The following is a 19,914-nucleotide window of genomic DNA, read 5'->3' on the forward strand; positions in this document are numbered from 1 at the left end:
TATATTTCTTCTTTATTAATGACAGTTATTTTTATTTACAAAAAAGTCAATTAAATGCCATATGGTGAACTGCTTAAAGTTATATCAACTGTGATTTACCCAATTCAGTGTATGTGTTTTGTATATTTCAGTTACATGTGCTACATAAAGAGATATAAGAATCAAATTCTGACATTATCAAAAATTAAAGGTGCTCAAGGTAGTTCAGTATATGAAAGTTTAAAATACATATATTTATAATATTCAGGGGCATGGGTTTGATCCCTGGTCAGGGAACTAAGATCCTGCATGCCGCACGGTGCGGCCAACTTTTGTGATTTTTTTTTTTTTCACTTTTCTGGATTTTCTCATTCTTCTACGGCAAACATATATTTCTTCTTTATTAATGACAGTTATTTTTATTTACAAAAAAGTCAATTAAATGCCATATGGTGAACTGCTTAAAGTTATATCAACTGTGATTTACCCAATTCAGTGTATGTGTTTTGTATATTTCAGTTACATGTGCTACATAAAGAGATATAAGAATCAAATTCTGACATTATCAAAAATTAAAGGTGCTCAAGGTAGTTCAGTATATGAAAGTTTAAAATACATATATTTATAATATTCAGTACTAAGGACTTTTTATTATTATTTGAAAAATAATAGAAATCGTATATAACATACAAAGTGCATAGTTGTCTAGTACAATTGGTCTCCTTTGTTATATTCTTTCGTCTATTTACAAAGAACCTGAAATGTTTCATTTTCACTGGTCTGGTCCACTAATATCATTTTAAAATGTGTATAAGAGTTTCTTCTAACAATAGAAAAAACAATTTGTAAAATAACTATGCGTTCTTCATTTATAAGACAGAATTTTGGTAATATAGGAATATTTCATATCACACACATAATCACTTACAACTGATTATCTGTTATCTATATTAAATCACCGCACATTACATATTCCAAACATACTGCTGAAGTAAGTAAAGAGATTAGAAAACAGGGCAGTAACATGATTTCTTAAAGCAATCTCATAGGAAACTAAGATTCTGTTCTATGAGGTACTCACTCAGGCTCTCAGAAGACTCAACTTTATGTGAATTGCACAAGGCTGTTTTAAGACCCAGCTGTTCAATAAATAGGTGAGTTTTACTTTGAGATTTAGAATAATTTTTAAACAAAAATATTACTCCCCACTCTTTTCAGAAATGAAATACAGCTTCCCTCTTATAACACAGCAAGACACACATAATTCCTCTGGCAGTTGCCAGTTTAACTAAAAAGACCCTTCTTTTTAGTTTTGGCCATTGATTTCTTGCTGGCATCAGGTAAGGTCTCATTTCCTTTGGCAAACCACCCAGGTAATTTTCTCTTTGAGGTTTCAGACGAAGTCTACAGGAAAGAAACAGAAAAAAAAAAAAAAAAAAAAAAAAATATATATATATATATATATATACATATATATATATATTTGTACTGCTGAAAATGTGTCTCAGTTGCAAAGTAACATAGGTTATTGAATATACACCCACAAGCCTTCCCTTTCCAAATAAAACAGAATAATGAGATCTACAGAATTTATTTCTAGATCCAAAAATAAACACATGAGAGAGAGACAAAATCAACTATATCATTTTTTTAGGCAATTACCTGCCATCCTGTTACCTATTTTTAGACACTCAAGTGTACACTCTCATTTGGAAAGGAAAGAACTGGATATTATTTCAGATCTATGTCCCATGGTGTATTTGCTTTAGCTTGGCCAAAATGGTGAATTTAATGTTCCAAGGAAGGCATCTGCCTAAGCATGTGTACACACACACACAGAGTTATATTAGGCATTTAAAAAAGCATACAACTTGTACATCTACAGTGGTAGACAGACTAGGAGAGTGGTTCAAGCATCATCAGGACCTTGCAGAGTTGCTGAGACATAACAGGTACTCAAAAAACATTTGCTGAATAAATGAAAAAAAAAAGGGTTCTGTTTCATAGACTCTTTTGAGAATCTACTAAAAACTAGAGGTCCATTTATGACAAAAAAAGACAAATGTACACATGCACGATTTTTTGCCTAATTTTAGGGGACCTGTGCACCAAATGAAGCTTCAGAACCCTAGTTAAAGGTCCCTGAAAACAAGATTAAACCCAAAGGCAGTGGTTGTGTACTATATTGTCTGTACATTAAACAAATTTTAATAGGTAATTTAATACCTATTAAAACTTTTAATAGGTAAGTTCTATAAGCTCAAAATGGTATTAATTTGTGTTATCTCAGCTTGAACTCTAGCTCCTTAAACCAACATGAGGGAGAAATCATTCTAACATGACTATACTTTGGAATCTGGGAGAGTTAATTTATTTATTGGAACTATTTGAGGGCTTTAAGGTAAGGTGGTCTCATCTAAGTTACAATGTGTCTGTTAGCCTAAGGTATACCAGTATAATTTATTCCATTTCAAGAATGAAGACTACATCTATGAATTGTTCATTAACTGCTTGCTATGTTTTATTATGTTTTCTGTGTTTAACAATGGCTTCAAAATATTTAAAGGTGGGAAAAAAAAGTAAAAAATCCTTGACAAAAAAACTGTGTGACCTTATATTTTTAAAAGGTAAAAGCTGTTAGCTATTCCAACTTAAATAAATCCAGTGCCGAAGAAAGGGCTACTCACACTTTAGCAAAAGCTAAAGAAAAAAACCAGCCAAGATAGCAACTTTTCTCCCAGGCACCTATTTCCTCACAGGGAAGAGAAGACCAGGAGAACAGATTAGATTTATACACACTGTATGATACTATAATGTTTGACTTAGAAATAATAAGTATTAGGGATATAAAGTGGCACGGATAAAAGGCATTTGGGTAGAGATAAAATTGGCCCAGAAATACTCTTCCCCCCAGAATTTTATTATCAAAATCCCTTACAGCCACAGACAACTATCATTGCTTGCAATTAGAGTTTAAGGGCAATTGGAGGAAGGAAACCAGTTAAAATTATAACAAAGCCAAAAAGTAAAACAGAGTACAAGATCCGAACAATTAACAGAGCCAAGGAAGAAACCCGACGTCCTGTTGTAGCCGTAGCCGAATACTATGGAATAGGCAGGGACTTTAAAACCAGACAGGCTCTGTGATGACCTAGATGGGTGGAATGGGGGAGGAGGGGTGGGAGGAAGGTCCAAGAGGGAGGGGATATATGTACACATATAGCTGATTGACTTCGTTGTACAGCAGAAACTAATACAACATTGTGAAGCAACTATACTCCAATTAAAAATAAATATAAATAAATAAAATAAGCCTAAGTAACTTAAAAAAAAACAGAACTAGGTTTGAGTTCTAATTGAGTCACTTGCTACATGTATGACCTTATGAATTTTATTAAAGCCTTGATTTCTTCACACAGAAAAAGACAATAACAGTATATAATACTGTATCACTGGATTATTTGGAGTTACAAAATATCAAAACACATCCTGATTTATTCTTGGTATTCATTAATTGGTAGCTAATATCATTTCAAGTCTTTTATCTTCCATAACACTTTTATATTGATAGAATATGATATTCAGCATTTATCCTATCATTATAAAAATGAGCTTATTTCATTGAGAAAGGGGTAAAATGCTGGCTTACACTGAATGTATATCTGGAGGACTTTAATTATGAGGTCTAATAACAGAAACAATGCTTTTCAGTGACTATTTCCTTCATTAGTAGAAGGCTAAAATTCCCAGCAATCATAATAAAAACTTAAGTAAGTATTTACTTGAAGTTAAGTAAGTACTTACTTGGTACTCCAAGTTCTATTAATAAGCCACTATCAGTAAGTTGAGAATATAAAACATTAACTCTTTGCTGATTATATGTACCCATATATATGTAAGCAAATACGTACATTATATTTGCATTTAATTTCATCTAAAAACTAAGATAAATCTAGGTATATTAGTTATCAAGCATAATATATTTGTCATGAAAACTATTTTATTAAATCAATTTTACCTGTGAATGAGAATCTACAAAGAAATCTTCTATTTTGGGATCGCTGAATGGCTGATTCCAGGAAGTTAGTTTTAGTGAATTTCTGTGACTCTCATCTTTCAGTGAAAAATCACAAGAATGTTTTCCATCAACCTTTAAAATTTTTGTGGAATACAAAATAGTTATTACATGCACTATTTCCGTAGGAAAAAAACAAACTATGCCTAAAAAAGCAAAGCTTAAGAAAATTCATATTATTCTGAGGTACTGAATTTTAACAATAATGATTATAATAATATTACCCCCCCAGCGTTTTTCCTGAGTATCTTAAAGTAGTTTATAAAAATGTTGTATGTTTTAATTTATAATGAAACTCAGTGGCAGGGCATGAGACCTCTCTCTCTCTCTCTCCCCTCAGGCAGTCAAGAAAAATAAGATGGAAAAAAGTGACATATGAGGAGAGGGTTCTGGGAAGATGGTGGCAGCAGCAGCATAGTTTTAATCTCTCTGAATCCCAGCATTAAAACAGATAGAATTAGGGAGCAAAACCAAAAATTCATCATCTACATTTACAAAGAAACTAAGTTCATTAAAGGTATCCTCAGGAAACCGAAACTACAAGCATGTGAGGAAAAACCACCAACAGCCTTAAGACCTGCATGGCAGCATCTGTGTGGGAGAAAACAGAGGCAGGCAGTGAGGTGCCTGAGAACAGGAGAACCAAACAGCCCACAGGTATACACTGGAAAGGTTTATTTGAGAACAGCATCTGAAAAGTGGGAGGGCCTTTGCCCAACCCAACAGCAGGCAACGGAAAGGGGTCCACAGCAGTGTCTTAAGTGACTAGAGCAGCTGGCAGCTATGAACTTCCAGGTGAAGGCCCAACACAGAACTGCTGGGGTTAAATCAAAATCAAGCAGGACGGGTATAACAGAGGCAAAGGGAAGAGAAAGCCCAGGTAAAAGTGGCAGAACGAGGTATGTCATAAACCAAGTTTCCCTATTTTGAATGCTACACAAAAACAACAGGAGAGCTCTGGGAACTTGGAAAAACTAAAGCATGAAGCATCCTGAAGCATGCCGTCTTTTGAAAGTGCAGTAAAACTAATTTCACACAAAAAGGAGCAACAGGAAGTTATGAGGTCAAATCTGACACCGACTTGCTAAGATATAGAAGACTGTAACCTCCTAAAATGAGCTGAAAAACGTTAAGAAAATAATTCAAAACCAACATCATAAATTAAAATCAGAAAAATTCAAAAGTGAGGGGGAAAGCTCTGGAAAGAATTAGAAATAAAAGGAAAAATTATAGAAGTGAATATTAAACTATAAGGAACATAGCAATAAATACAACAGATTGTGTCCAAACAGAAATAGAAGGTGAAAAAGAAGAAAAGTTTAATTTAAAGAGAAATGAAAAGCCAAAAAGAATTCATGAGAAGTGACAGATATTGTAGCTCAGTAAAGAAGATCCAACATATAGAGAGCAGAAGTCCGTTAAGAAGAACTACAAAGCAATGGGACAAAAATACAAAAATTTTAAATCTACAATTTAAGAAAACTTTCCAGAAATAAAAAAACTACACATTTAAAGAATCCACTGTGTACCTTCGTATACTGAATCAGAACTACCATTATCAAGACATAATCTTCCTCCAGTAAACGTAGGCATGATTGAGCTTCTATCTTAACCGCAGTCACAATAGATGTAAACCTAACAATGCATCAGCTAATAAGAAGAATTTGTTTTGACACTATTTTTTATTAGAAACCTCATAATCATCAGATGAAATACACTAAGGGATACAACCCAGGTCAGTAGAGAAGATGAATGTTAACACATGAAGGATCCTGAAACCAGGCCTCCAACAGCCTCTATCTACAGTGTTCAGATTAGCTTTCTATACTGGAAGGCAGACGAAAGAAAAACACTTTGGCTGGCTCACTCACCCCTTAATCTACTTCCTAGCCCCAATATTCTTGTTCCCCTAAATGGGGAAAAAGAAAAGGCTGAATCCGGTAGGCTTAACTTCCACCCACTTAAATACCCACCCCCCCAAAATACCTCCACTCTTTTTTCAGAATATGATGTTATTTCAATAGGAGGAAAGCAATAATATTAATGTGTGGTTAAAACAGTATTTCACTATAAATGTTCAATATTCAGGAAAAATAACAAGTTACAACTTTTCCCATTGACAGATACAGTTGGGAAAAAAGTAAGGTCTTATGCACCTGGTATAGATTTCAGAAATAAAAGGCTGGGAATAGCAGCCAAATTTCACTACCACCTGCCCAACGTATACCTCCTTTAATGCGCTTTTTTTTTTTTAACATCTTTATTGGAGTATAATTGCTTTACAGTGGTGTGTTAGTAATGCCCTTCTTATAGCTAATTCAATCGCCAAAATAATGTAAAGAATTCCAGTTAATCAGATTTCATTAGGTTATCTAGTACCTGACTATATACAAATCTAACTGAAGGACAGAATTTTAAAAGATCAGTTCCTCTTACTTTTTAAGCTATTGAGAAAAGGAGTTTAACTGTTGGAAATCCTATAAAGATTACTTATAACTGAAATAAAGTCCCTAATTCTCTAATATAAATATAGTAGCAACCACCTACCACCATGCTGAATTTATGATCTAGGAACTAAAGTAATTTTTGAGTTAATTATAGTTTTCACAAACTTTTATCATGGAACTTTAGACCTGGAAGATATTAAAGGTCAAATTTTCAAGTCTTTGCAATCATTTAGTAGAGTCACAATGTTCAAAGAATAGTTATTCTCTGATTACTATTTATTTATCTCACATAACACACAGAGCAATAATATTCAAAGCATTTGATTTTAATAAAATATACCATGTAAAAATAATACTAAACTCATGGTCTTTCTCTGATCATGCAAAAGTGCACTGGGATATGGCCAGGACCATGAGCAACAATTATCCTTGTACCTGAGAGATTCAATTTAACAGGAACAGAGCCTGAGGAGTAACAGAATGATGGACAAATTCTAGTATCTGGGGAGGTATATATCATAGAATTTGGTTTTATTTTCATTAACCACATAAACTACCATATGCTTACAGCCAATATTAAATATATGTATGAAAGAAAGAGAATTTCCAGACTGTATAGTCAATATAAGGTAGAGGTAAAATTTAAGCTGACATTCCCATACAATAAGCTAAATAGATGGACTATATTCCTCTTTTCCCGGTGTTTAAAAAATCTCTTTTCTCAGATCGGATTTATGAAAAGCAACGGAAATACAGCACCGAGATTTTCTAAAAAGTAACCTTCTATCAGAATTTATAACAGTTCAAAAAATACAGCATTCTGGTATTAAGATATGCAAATTGAACGATCTGACACTATATGAAAATTCTATATATAATTAACACCTTGGTATTAGTGCCCACTTCTTCCTTGCTTCTCTTAGGATTTGAACAGCTCTCTTCAGAGTTGGGGAAACATCTCTTTTTGTTGGAATCACATGAAAATTGGCATAGCATCCTGTTATCGCAGTCTTTTTCCAGGATCTCAGTTGCCATGTAGATAAGGTAGGTGTCAATGTTTTCAGGAACATACATTCTAATTAGTTTAATTTTATTTGTATCTGTAAAGGATGAAAAAAAAAGATTTAAAAATAAATTACACGGAACACTGCAGAAAACCTATGAGCTGGAAATAGTGACATGTTTTGTAGAAAGGAAGGAGGAAGGTGGCCAAAGAAAATGTTCCTCTTTCAAATGCCTATCCCCTTACAGAACAGAAATGGAGTAAAACATGTCCCCTCACTCCTGCACCACCTGCACCCCTGCCTCCAAGACCCAGAGTCAGGTCAGGCTATCGACTCTGCTTAACTTTTGTTTCAAACCGTCTTTTGAGGGCTGCCGTGAGAATCAAAACCACCATCCACAGAAATTCCAAATATCAATTATAAGTTAATTTTTTGAAAATAATTTATCCTTAAAATAGAAGCTAATCATACTTGTAAATAAGATGCTAATAAAAAGGATTCTTTCAATGGCTATCGAAGCATAACAAAACACATCAACTATTTAAAATGCCTATTATTTAAATAAGTTTTCTGGGAAAGATATTTTATTTTCAGATCTTATTTGCCCTAACTTTCCACACAAGTAAGTGCTGAAAATATCTATTGGAGAGTGAAATAATGAGCACCGCCTGCATTCTTTCAGTGCTTAAAAGAGATCATATTACCCCTACTTTTGTGGCAGGTCCCTTGGAAGCCACCCTTAATTTTCTAGTTACATGCACATAAAGAATGAAAGAACAAAATTATTAAAAATACTTTCCAGGTACCTCATTAAATACTTTGCTTCATTTATTATCAAGCATAGTTAGAATCTCAACTCCATAAAAGAAGAAGCTTAAAGTCATGTAAACATGGAAAAAACGAAAAGAATAAAAAGGTACAGAATTCCTTAAAATATTGTTACAAGGACAAAACCTACTTAGCAAATAAGACAGCATGAAAATAATAGATATAATTTCTCAATTCACAAATACTCTATTTTTAAGATTAAGATTATGCCATAATAAAAATATAGAAAATTCTCATTTCAAGATTGTGCAAAATTTAAATGCCAACAAACTTGTTCATTAAAACACCAAATTATTTGATATGGCTACAGTTAAGTAAAAGATGAAATATCATATCTGAATCATTAGTGTGGCATAGATATCTTCATTTCTTATTATAATTTGTAACTCAACAATGTTTCCTCCAGTAAGAGAACAAATAGTATTTTATCAAGGAAAAATAAGAATTCAAAAATAAAATTTCACATTAATAAATGATATATTACAGACTATAACCATACAATCAAAAGAAAGTTTAGAGCCCATGATACTTTCTCAATTGGAAGCTTTGGAAGTAAATTACAATAATATATTTTTTCGTATTATTTGTACAACCTATACACAGTGTATTGACAGAAAGATGAAGTAAGTGTTTAATAAGTATAATTTAAATTCCATTGTTCTTTGGAATTTCAATTTAATATTTAACTGAATGAAAATTTATTTGCTATACTCAGTGTATAATAGTAAAGACAATAGGAAAAAGGGAAAAAAAGTGTACAAACTCTTTCAGAGAATACTGCATACTATCAAACAGCTCATCAAAGATATACCTTTCTCTAAATCCTGAGAGACAATACATACATAAAGGAAAAAATAATTCTAGGGTATTAAAATCAAGAAGGCATCTGAGTCTTTGACTTTCTCTAAAATACTATTTCATTCTGCACTGGAGAAAGAGAGGTTTTATACAATCCCAATTCTAACCATGCAATTAATTACTGTTGTCCTTCCTCTTCCTTAATTTCTAGTAAAATGGCTGCTGAAGTTAGAAAGACTGGAGAGTGACCAGGAGAGCTGGCTAGCTTCCTCACAAGATGACTCACAGCTAAGTGACCTTGGATATTTTATCACAGTACAGGATTTGGCCCTCACGTTTTCAGATTTACAAACCTACTTTAACCTTAATAGAGCCACATTAACCAAGCTCACAAAATGCCAATTCATTAATTTCCAATTATGAATTCACAACTATCATATAGGTAAGTACCCAGATTAGCAAGACTAGAGCATATTTTCCCTATAGACAGACCTACATGGGAAATCAAATCATAACCAGAAAGCTGTGATACAGAAGCAGAATTAGTTGTTAAGGTATCTCCCTCAAATAAGATCTTGACATAAGCTATCAACAGGCCCTGAAAACACTTGGAAGTCTCATTGACCAGGATTAGAAATTGCATATTTCTTTCCTTTAAATAGTTGGCAGGACAACTTTAACATGGTATAGTAAAAAGAGAAACTTCGGTTTCCTGGAACTAACCTAGAGGACCACTGCCCAAACTCCCCTCTGTCTCTCTCCTTGCCTCCAAGGTTGAGCAATGGAAGGAGAGATGGAGGTGTCCTTCAGTCAAGTGTTGCTCAAGCCTAGAACAAATGCTGCCTTTGAAGGTGACTTAAATACCTTTGTTCTGATCAGTTAAGTATAGTATTCATTGTGATCTGTTTTCCCTTATTTCTAAATTTGGGGGGAGAACTGTATACTTGTTCCTGAGTGGGAAAGGATTTGAGGTAATAAGTTTAACTATTTGCACTGCAGCTTTGGAGATAAGGCTTTTTGTATGTCCACTGCTCTGTCCTAACAGTCAAAAAAAATTTATCAGATTTATTGAATTATAACACACCTAGTTTACATTTGTACATTTAGGGTGTGAAAATCCTTCTAATCCACCTCATCTTTACTTCTGTAAAAAAGGGATCATAATTTTAAAATAGGCATATTTTTAAATTTTCTGCAAGGCAAACAAAGGGGCTTGATCTCCATGAGCACAGTTGAGGTTCTGTAGCAAAGTGACAGGAGGAAATCCTTCGACAAGGGGCCCAAGAGAACTCCGTCCATCCCTTCAACGCCACAGTGCCTGACACTATTGACTGTACTGATGAGAAAGGCTACTTAGGTAAAACCAGTGACAGGGAATCAGAAAGATTTAGAAAAAAGCTAAGAGTCAGTGAGCTATGGGGAATGAATGTGTGTTTTTTTCAAGTGATGAAGTAGAAATTAGAAAAGGATGAAAGAGCACTGTTTGGGGGATGGGTGTGGAAGTTGTAACCTGAAGCTGAAAAAAAAAAGCAAGAATTTCACAGACTCAGACTTCTGAGTGATAATGGGAAGAAAGACTGTTTTTCTAAAACAATAAAAAGCATTATAAAAGTAAAGTTTTCATAGTAGCATAAAGGGTTAATGCAATCAGAGTGAACAATATTAGTGGATTGCTTGTTTACTTCATCTGGGTTCAATGACTCAAGTCATTAAGGCTGCAGACGAGGGTCACGGTTATCACCTGAGTTGATGGGAGGGTTTCGGATAACATCAGCAATAATCTTCTGAATCTCTGGAGTCAGACCTGCTCGCTCCATATCGAGTGGATAGCCAGCTTGCACCGCTTGGGACAAGTGCATGCCAACTGCTGTGAGAGGCAGAATCCTGTTCTCAGCTACACTCTTCTAGAGAAATAGCAGCAAAACAACCGGTGAGTTTACGTTTCCACTGTGCTGTATAGAAATACAAGGTCCAAAGCCTTCAGGTAGCAAATGTTCACTGAGAGAGAAACAGTGGACTAAACCTTCATTTAAATTTCTCATTTTAACGAATTCTTTAAAATGACTCACATGTTAGAACTCCACAGGTGCTACTTTTTATACTTATTATATTGAATAAGGCAAAATCACCCAGGTTTGGCTAAGAAATCAATCCTCATCCCTCTGTAATTATTCACCTTAAAAACCTATTAGGGGCTTCCCTGGTGGCGCAGTGGTTGCGCGTCCGCCTGCCGATGCAGGGGAACCGGGTTCGCGCCCCGGTCTGGAGGGATCCCGCATGCCGCGGAGCGGCTGGGCACAAAAAAAAAAAAAAAAAAAAAACCTATTAGTGACAGAGAGTAGTCATTCTATGTAAGTCTAATAGCGGCCACAACCTTTTTAAAAATACAGTAAACTGTAACCCAATAATGTATATACTTGAAATAACACACGGTACTTCAGTTACATGAATTTCCAGGAAGACAAATCGTAAAATGCTTAGCAATAACATAAGGCTCCAAATGTACTCTAGAAGAGGTTCTCAAGAAGAGTTTAAAAAGTGCTTTAAATTGGCTCTATTCATAAAATAATAATAACCACAATTTACAAGTGGCTGTCATCATTTGCCTAGCATTGAATTTAACATGAATTGTGCTAAATTAAGGACACTGTTACATATTTATGTAGCTTTTAAACAAATGTAGCTCCAAATCCATTTAAGATGTCTGTTAGATAAAACATTCTTTTAAACATTCAGAAAGTTTAGTCACTCAGCTTTAAATTATTTCATGACACTCTTTTTTAACACACCTTGAAAGTCTGAATTTGGACTGTATTTGTATGAATGCTGATATTTTCACAAAATAGAGCATTTAAAGCAATATTTTCATCCTTCAAAGGAAGGTTTTAAGTTACTTTCACTAAATGTCTACACTTTTTCTACTAGAAGATGTGTACCATGTGTGCATAATATCAGGGTTATTTGATACCAGGCATCGTATTACCTAAAACTAATTGTATTATTCCTCCTGATTAATTAGTCCTTAGGCATGTTTAATTTTGTGGTTAACTGGCAAGACCCCCTCAGACTCCTGGGAAGTACAGATAATTACACCACAATATTTCACAATAATATACAACCAAATAATAGCAAAAGACACAAATGAAGATATACCACTCTTCACATTTTTAACCATGAATATGTAATATAATACCTGAAACTTCATATCCTCGCTAAGTATGAGAATACAATTTATTTTAAAAATCTGGAGGCTATTCCATATTTTCTTAGTAATTATATACAGTTATACCATACATATTTGGTCAAATTGTGTATATACAAGCATGTTTAACATGTACATGTAAGTTACTGTTTAAATAAGAGAATGAACTTAAAATTCCTATTTATCATGTAATATGTTTCAAAAATAGTTCAATGGAATTATTTGGTTCTTTGTGTAATGGCTTTTGAACTTTTAATTAAGGAGTTTGGCTATATAAGTAGAACATATATTAAGTGACTAAGATAAGCTATGGACTGTTTATTCTTATTTATATTGGATATTAACCAGAATAGAAAGTGTGCAACATAGCCTAGTGGATGGAGACACAGAGAACAGGAAAAGCAGGCCCTGGACCATACAGCCTAATCTAAACCAATTTAACATCAGAGAGGACAGGAATGCAAATTAGTGAAACTTAGCTGGAAGCCTCATTCTGTCCCTATTCCACTAAGATATCCTCTTCATTTTGTATATTTAAAAAATCTCAACAGCCTTAAGGACTTATGACAAAACAATGAAGAAACATTAAGTATGGCCATTTTTCACAGTAATCAGATTTTTTTCAAAGAGCATCAAGCAGACATGGTTAAAAAAATAGAACATTACACTAGAGGAGATAGAGTGAAAAGCAAGTTTGTTATTTTTTTTAACTTATTTCTAGCTTCTTCGACATCCTTCAGAGATATTCTATGCACTTTTGTATACATACCCAAGGATATGTGAATATATAAGCATGCAAATATATAAACATACACATTTATGTATGTTTTTCACAGTGCTATGCATCTTCCTTTTTCTACTTAACAATGTATCTTGGAGATTATCTCTTATCAGTATATACAGTAATAGTTTTTTAACTATTAATCCCATTAAAAAATATGGAGTCTTAAAATATGGCTGCTCCAATATCCCTAAGCTATAAATGTGTTTATCAGTACCTCTGATACAACCTCTATAAGATAATCATGGTCAAACTATACTTGCTGTTTTTACTTAATTAACAGAAAAGGGCTTAGCAGAAAAAGCAAATGACATTCTGTTCTAAAATTAATTATAAAATGAAACAACATAAAATACTGTAGGATTAGAAGAAATTTATCCCAAGTCTCAACTATGATATTGAAAAGCTGACAAAACACATTTAGATAAATTTAAAAATTCCCCCTAACTTGAAAGTAACACTTACCAAACACATTTTCTTTTCTTGGAATAAAGAATATGTGATGGCTGCAGACTGTGAAAGTGAGCTTGCTTTATTTTTCACCACCAGACTTTTCTTCTGTTCTTCTTGTGGTTTTGTACTTGAAAAGAGGTCTGTCTACAAAATTTAAATGTAGCACAAATGATCAAAAATAATATCAATATAATGATTGATAGAATATCAACATGATCATTAGCTATTAGAGAAAAAAAATAACACAAATAAAACCTCTAAGGAACAGCTCCAAATTCCCTTTTTATGAGGAGCTCAAAAAGTTTTTTTTATTTTTTACATGTTGAATTTAAAAGGTAAAATAAGGCTAGAGGGAATAAGTTTTGAATAAAATATTTGTAATTACAAACATGGTTGTAAAACTAGAAATTCCTAGTCTTCCCTTTAAGATGATAAGAGGGGCTAAAAATGAACTATAATATGGACCACTCTGCCTCTAAATTAGTCCCCTAATCCCCCAGAAGTGAATAGTGAATGAATGAATGAAGCGTTAATTTCTATCTACATTTGAAAGTAAAATAATTTCTTAGTCTAAAATACAGTACTTATTCAGATTTAAAAACAAAACCTCTCAACAAAATAAACAGACATAAGCAGGTTTGACAACTATTACTTCAGAATCATCTTAAAAATTAGGTAACTAGTGGTTATCAGTGGGGAGAAAGGTAGAGGAAGGGGCAAGATAGGGGAAGGGAGTTAAGAGGTACAAACTACTGGGTATAAAACAAATAAGTTACAAGGATGTAATGTACAGCACAGGGCATATAGCCAATATTTTATAATAACTTTAGAGTATAATATATAGAAATATTGAATCACTATGTTGTACATCTGAAACTAATATAATATTGTAAGTCAACTATACTTCAATTAAAAAAAAAATAGGTAACTAACATGTTTTTATAACTGACTTACTATAGAAACTATCTGATTCATTTTCTAAGTGTCCAGCATAGAAATGAAAAATGCTGCTTTTGAAGGGTGTTTTGTAATTGTCAAAAAAAGTTTATTCTCTCAGAGCTCCCGCAAACCATAGTATTTTACCTGAAGACTATTTATTTGACAGAAATGTTTGATGACTTCCAACAGAGGGGCCAACATCGTAGCTTTGCCTTCAGAAACACCATCGATCCTTTTCACATTTTCAACTGTAGTAGGTCTGTCGTTTAAAAAAATTAAAAAGTCAAGAAACCACTGAAACGTCACCACTCCAGCAACACGGCTGATAGACATTTAGCTTCAATACTGACACTCGATAAACATGAATTTTTTTCCAGCAACCAAAAACAATGTATAAAACAAGTAATTGTGTTTTATGATTCTTAGAGGACAACTAAGAGGCTAAGAAACTCAGAAGAAAATCTCATTCATTATTTACAAACTTTTTACCTGTAACAATAAACTAGCTAACTAACTACTTCAGGCTTTTAATATTTCTTATTGTGTCCAATATGAAGAGAATGTCTGATGTCTTCTTTCTAAAAATCTGCCAATCTAATGATTACTCCTTTTCCTTTAAATATCTTCACTGAATATTAAAATGTGGTCTTTGAATATTTATTTTTAATGAAATAATTATTATAAGATATATGCACTATGTAACATTATTAGAAAATTCTTCTCTAAAGTAACATCTCTTGAATGAAATTTAGCAACAGAAACAGTTTTTGAAAAGGAAGTATACAAGATGAGTACAATTACCAACCAACAATTCTTTGGAAATAATTTCTTCTAAATATTTATTGACCACCTAGTGATTATTAGGCATTGTGCTAGGTGCTTTGGAAAACACAAAAAGATGAGGAATATAACATCTTCATCACAGAGTTTAAAATCTAGAAGACACATATACATGAATACCAATAATAACAAAAAAAGTGAAGCATTATGTAATAAGTGCCATAGAATCATCTTTTAAATTTACATTTAAAAGTCCTTTATGAATTCCACAGAGGAATCACTTTGCTGATAAGAACATGGAAGGCTTCATGGAGCAAATAAAAACAAAGCCAGATCTTACAGGATTTCCTAATAGGAGTTTTGGGAAATCAAGGAAACTACAAGTCAGAAGCAACATTGTAAATAAGTATATGGAAGTTGAAAAGGAGACAAACAAATGGTAAACAATCTAGGTACGATTAAGCATTAAAATTCTGTGACTCAGATGGAAAAGAAGGTTTAAGTCCATAAATGGAAGGCCTTGAATTGTGGGCTAAATAAGTTAAGACAGTGGGAAACTAGTTAAGCAGAAGTACCAACATGATAAAGATTAATTTGGTATTCATATATCAGATGAAACAGAGAGAGAGAGAGAGAGGCTGAAGAAAGAGTAACTAGGTAGAGGCTTTTGCAACAGTCCAAGGGTAATGGTCTGAACTACCATGGTGTCACCAAAAAAAGAAAAGCATAGACAGACACAGAAGGAACACTGAAATGAAAAAGTCTAAAAACTATATAATAAGAGAAAGATGGGGATATATGTTAGAAGAGTAAAAGTAGTATCAGAGGTATTAAACAGGAGTGACTAGGAACATGATAGTATGACTAACAAAAATAAGGAATTCAGAAGGAAGAGTTTTGGCATTTGCATGAAATGCATGTACGGAGGGTTGGTGGGTAGTGAGTTAGATTTTATATACACTGGATCTGATTGCTGAAAACAGTTGGTTTCATGTGGGACTAAAGCTCAGTGAAGAAACAGATCACTGGCAGCAACATGGGAGATTTGGGAACCACCTCTTGGATGTGACTGCTGGAGCCATAGTCATATTATCACTAAATGATGTATTTTACAAATCTATTATGTTAGAAGAAAATAAGTTAGAAATATGCCAATAGTTTACCTCATTTGGGCCATATCCACCAGTATCCTATTTGTTGCCAGAATAGCTGGAGGAACATTCATTTTATGGGCATGTTTCTGCCTAGCTTCCACCAATTTGCCATATAATGTAGTCTGAACGAAAAGCAAAGAAACAACATTTGTTTAAATGTACTTAGAAATATCCAGCCCTTTATTTTTAGAGCTTCAGATATTACATTTCCCCCTTAGGATGAAAAATGAACTGTATCTTAAGACTCTTAGCTAAAGAACAATTTTTAAAATACTGGCAAGAGAATTTTAAGCATGCATAGACTCATAACTATCTTCTCAAAAACTAAGTGCCTTTTTACAAAAGCCATACCTGAGTCTCCTGCTCTTCAGCTGAAATAACAGGTTCTGAGGACCTGTAATATTTTCCTGGTGATGGCACCATGATGCTAAAACATTTAAAAGAAAAGAAATAATAAAAGCTTTTCTTTCTCCAAGTTCACTTTTTATTTTGCCCCCAAAATGAGAATATCTTTCCAAATCAATATTAACATTTATTTGTCACAATACCAGTAAGGCAACTGTTACTTAAATGAGAGCCTAGATTTTAAAGATTTTGTATCAAATACATTCATTATAGAGGTAAAGTTAAAACTATAATTTGAGTCAATCACAAAATTGGTGCAATTAAGAAGAGCATTTGCCTCCTCATCAATCAAATACTTTGAAAGAAAATACTCCTTATCTATACCAAAGTAAAATTTTTTCTAACCAAGAATGATACAATCTATAATTCTTCTTGTGATAGCACTATTTTTTGGCTGTTGAGGAACATTAGCATGGAATTAATCAAATTATTCACATTTTTCTTCAGAATCAAACTAAAAAAAAGTCAAAAGGAGTAATTTTGCCTTTGACTCCTCGAAAGAAGAATTTAAAACACCCAATTAGCAATTAACATGGTATGAAAGGTGCAAGGCAGCAAACTAGATAGAAAACCAGGTTATACAAGAGGCAATTTCACAGATAAATTAATTATAAAGAGGAAAAGTTATAAAAATGAAATTGTATAGAATAGCCTATGTAAAAAGTGTCAAATTTAAATAAATTTCTGCTTTTGGGGGGGAAAGAGAAGAACATGTTTGATATTTAAGAAATGTTTATAAATTTCCCTGGTTCAAGAATTAAAAATTTACAGTGTAAAGTAAGACTTCATTTTTACAATTATCAGATTTTACCACTAGAATAAAGAGATTTGAACATGAGGAAAGAAAACTCCAGTTCAAAGAATTAGTCATATCAGGTGACTCAAGACAACTATAAATTTGTTTTAAATAATAAGATATTTACCTTTATCTTAGTATTTACGGAAATCTTTATACTAATGGACTATTTGCAAATTGGTATGTTAAATTATTTCACAAAAAAATTTATTATCATATATACTGGCAAAATTCTGTGTAACATATCCCTGAAGCAGAAAAATATGTGGAAAATGTTTGCTAGAAAATGTTTTGCCTATGAATGCTATTACAAGTGCACAGAAGAAAAGTACAAAATATATAATAAGGGACTTCCCTGGTGGTGCAGTGGTTAAGAATCTGCCTGCCAATGCAGGGGACACGGGTTCGAGCCCTGGTCCGGGAAGATCCCACATGCCGCGGAGCAACTAAGCCCCTGAGCCACAACTACTGAGCCTGTGCTCTAGAGTCCGTGAGCCACAACTACTGAGCCCATGTGCCACAACTACTGAAGCCCACTTGCCTAGACTCCATGCTCTGCAACAAGAGAAGCCACCGCAACGAGAAGCCCATGCACCGCAATGAAGAGTAGCCCCCGCTCGCCGCAACTAGAGAAAGCCCGTGTGCAGCAATGAAGACCCAATGCAGCCAAAAATACATAAATAAAAATAAATAAATTTATTTTTAAAAAAAGGAATCTCAGTAAGTCTGGAATAAATTATGATAGAAAAATCATAAAAATCTTTAAAAAAAACCCCAAAATATATAATGCATATCATTGAAGAGATAAGTGGAAATCTTGTAACCATGAATCAAGAAAAGATTGTTATACATGATTAAAGAAAGAGAACAAGAACAAACAGTTCTTAGAAATTAAAAATTTGATATCTAAAATTAAAATGTCACTAGATGGGAGGGGATATAAAGTCAAGGAACTCTCCAAGAGAGTAAACAAATAAAAACAGATTGAAAATAGGAGAAAATAAAAGTTAATAATAGCTTACTCTGCCATTAAAAACAACAAAATAATGCCATTTGCAGCAACATGGATGGACCTGGAGATTTTCACACTAAGTGAAGTAAGTCAGACAGAGAAAGACCAATATCATTATGATATCGCTTATAAGTGGAATCTAAAAAAAAAAAAAAGTGATACAAATGAACTTGTTTACAAAACAGAAACAGACTCACAGACTTAGAGAATGAATTTATGGTTACCAGGGAGGAAGGGTTGGGGAGAGGGATAGATTCAGAATTTGGGACTGACATGTACACACTGCTATATTTTAAAAAGATAACCAATGATGACCTACTATAAAAAAAAATTAGTAATAGGAACACTAAACAAGTAAAGAAAATAAAAAAGAGAATTATTAACATCAAGGAAAATTAAGAGTGGTGGCCATAATAACACAGATTGCCTTAGTATTATATAATATTTGAGTAGATACAATAATGTAAAAACAAATTATTAATTTGACCAAAAATTGAAATATAATTTTGTTCTAAGGAAGGGGGGGGTGACATTGATGGAGAAGAAATGAAGGAAGGGGATATGGGAGACAAGCCCTAATTTACCATTATAGGATGTCAACAGAAAATTTCTAAAACTGGTAAGTCAAAAAAATAGTAATCTAAGCATGTCACTTAGAAATACGGAGGCAACCTCATACCTGTCAGAATGGCTATCATCAAAGAGTCTACAAATAACAAATGCTGGAGAGGGTGTGGAGAAAAGGGAACCCTTGTGCACTGTTGGTGGGAATGTAAATTGATGCAACCACCATGGACAACAGTATGGAGGTTCCTCAAAAAACTAAAAATAGAGCTACCATACAATCCAGCAATTCCACTCCTAGGTACACAGCCAGAAAAAACAAAAACACTAATACAAAAAGATACATGCACCTCAATGTTCACTATTTACAACAGTCAAGATATGGAAGCAACCCAAACGCCCATCAACAGACAAATGATAAAAAAGATATGGTGTAGATACATACAATGGAATATTACTCAGCCATAAAAAAGAATGAAATTCTGCTATTTACAACAACATGGATGGACCTAGAGAATATTATGCGTAGTGAAATAAGTCAGGAAAAGAAAGGCAAATACTGTATGACATCACTTGTATGTGGAATCTAAAAAATAATACAAATGAATGTATATGCAAAACTCACAGGTTTTGCACCAAAGGGAAGAGGGAAGAGGGGAGGGGCTAATTAGGGGTATGGGACTGAAAGATACAAACT

General features: G+C 33.4%; 1 protein-coding gene across 1 annotated transcript in view; it reads right to left on the reverse strand.

Moving 5' to 3' along the window:
• Nucleotides 1-272: 272 nt before the first annotated feature.
• WRN (WRN RecQ like helicase) overlaps nt 273-19,914 on the reverse strand; it is a 127,628-nt gene continuing 107,986 nt past the window's right edge. Inside the window, exons 29-35 of the mRNA XM_055080921.1 lie at nt 16,792-16,867; nt 16,450-16,562; nt 14,651-14,765; nt 13,580-13,711; nt 10,873-11,035; nt 7,387-7,601; nt 273-1,383 (exon numbers count right to left, since the gene is read on the reverse strand). Coding sequence (XP_054936896.1) covers nt 1,264-1,383; nt 7,387-7,601; nt 10,873-11,035; nt 13,580-13,711; nt 14,651-14,765; nt 16,450-16,562; nt 16,792-16,867 — 934 coding nt within the window. The 3' untranslated portion in view covers nt 273-1,263. The remainder of the gene's footprint in view (nt 1,384-7,386; nt 7,602-10,872; nt 11,036-13,579; nt 13,712-14,650; nt 14,766-16,449; nt 16,563-16,791; nt 16,868-19,914) is intronic.

Source organism: Physeter macrocephalus, chromosome 20, assembly GCF_002837175.3.
Source record: "Physeter macrocephalus isolate SW-GA chromosome 20, ASM283717v5, whole genome shotgun sequence".
Classification (NCBI taxonomy): Eukaryota; Metazoa; Chordata; class Mammalia; order Artiodactyla; family Physeteridae; genus Physeter; species Physeter macrocephalus.